The following is a 1555-nucleotide window of genomic DNA, read 5'->3' as shown; positions in this document are numbered from 1 at the left end:
CATAAGAGAAATGACCGTACCTTTGACAGTTATAACACTGAATTTTTTATTTGTCAACCGGCTTCTTATCTCTGCCATCATAGAACGTATTCCTTCCTCGGCCTCTACTTCGCCCGCGTCCTCTTCCTCTTCCTCCTGAAGAAGACTCTTCCTCATCGCCCATTCTGACTTTACTCATAGCTTTGGCCAACAAAAACTGCTCCTCCTCTCGGGATTCCCTGTCCCTGAGACACATTTCGTGCACGGTGAGAGAGCCGATTACTTCATCCAGACTTAGTCTATCCAGATCTCCCTATTGCTCCAATGACAAGGTGAGAGCATCGAACTTGGAAGGCATTGCTCTCAGGAAGCGCCTTACCACATCCTTCTCTGCCATCGCCTCACCGAGATTTCTCAGATCTGAAACAATCCGAGTAAACTTCATGGAAAAAATTTCAATGGAATCAGTCCTGGACATGTTGAGCAATTCATATTCCCGCTTCAGAGCATGTATTCGAGATTGAATGACTCTGTCTACTCCGAGATTTCTCTGTCTGAGAATCTCCCAGTTCTCCTTCGCCGTCTTCTTAGCATCCAGCATCAACAGCTGCTCCTCAGAGACTGCACTCATGATCGCCAACAATGCCATGCGATCCTTCTTCTTGGTAACATTTTCCCCAGCTACAGCTTGCCAAAGATCGTGGGAATCCAGATATACCTCCATCGACATGGACCAGATCCGATAGTTGGTCCGAGTCAGCTTGAGGGTGGGCAGTGACACTGACAGTTCGCCGTCGGAGCTCGATTCTCCATTCCTTCTCGCCATCGATACGTTTCTTGATCTCCCTGATGCTCTGATACCACTTGTAGGCACTTCCAAGTGCTTCTTCCACAGATCGAGTGAGCACCCTGACAAGAATGATCGGAAGGAAAACAAAAATGCTTGAATAAACTGGAAGTGTTCGGTGTGTTGTAACATCGAGCACATAGCTCTTATTTTATAGAGGAAAACATAAAGCGAAGAATCGGAATTAGCGAAACGGTCTCCCGACACTATGAGTTGGCACTCCACGTGCTGTAGGAGGTTGTTGCAACAACCCCACTGAGTATGAGCTGGCATCCACGTGGAGCTCGCATCGCCGTTATAACTCAAGTTGATGAACGGCCACGATCGTACCTGAAACAGAAATAACAAACTGAGCACATGGGAAGTCAACAGACTTCTCGTTGAAGCTTGGACCGTCGACACTGAAGTCTGAATCTTTGTCTTTAGAGAGACTCTTTTTTATGTACTCGCTGGTTCTTTGTACATTATAATGTTGCTGATCTTGTTGGCTAACCATCAGTAATGGCCTTATCCTTCTTTTTCGATAGAATAGTGCGGACAAGGGTTATTGGCAGCAAGGGGGATCATCATTTGTCTGTATAAATGCAAAGTGTTCATGCAGAAGGGTGATCGTTTGGAATCAGCACTGGGGAACATCGCTTGCGCCGCTGATTCGTATGTATTTAATCTTATATTATTAAATTTTGATTCTATGAGATTTTGGTCGTGATTGCGTCTCGCTCTTGCTGT

At 45.8% G+C, this 1555-nt stretch overlaps 1 protein-coding gene across 1 annotated transcript; it reads right to left on the bottom strand.

Moving 5' to 3' along the window:
• Positions 1-292: 292 nt before the first annotated feature.
• Positions 293-805, bottom strand: LOC144710697 (uncharacterized). Its single transcript, XM_078584531.1, has one exon. The coding sequence runs from the start codon at positions 803-805 to the stop codon at positions 293-295; it is 513 nt and encodes a 170-aa protein (XP_078440657.1).
• Positions 806-1555: the final 750 nt, after the last annotated feature.

This window comes from Wolffia australiana, chromosome 1 (genome assembly GCF_029677425.1).
Source record: "Wolffia australiana isolate 7733 chromosome 1, ASM2967742v1".
Lineage (NCBI taxonomy): Eukaryota > Viridiplantae > Streptophyta > Magnoliopsida > Alismatales > Araceae > Wolffia > Wolffia australiana.
This window is presented reverse-complemented; position numbering and strand designations above follow the sequence as displayed.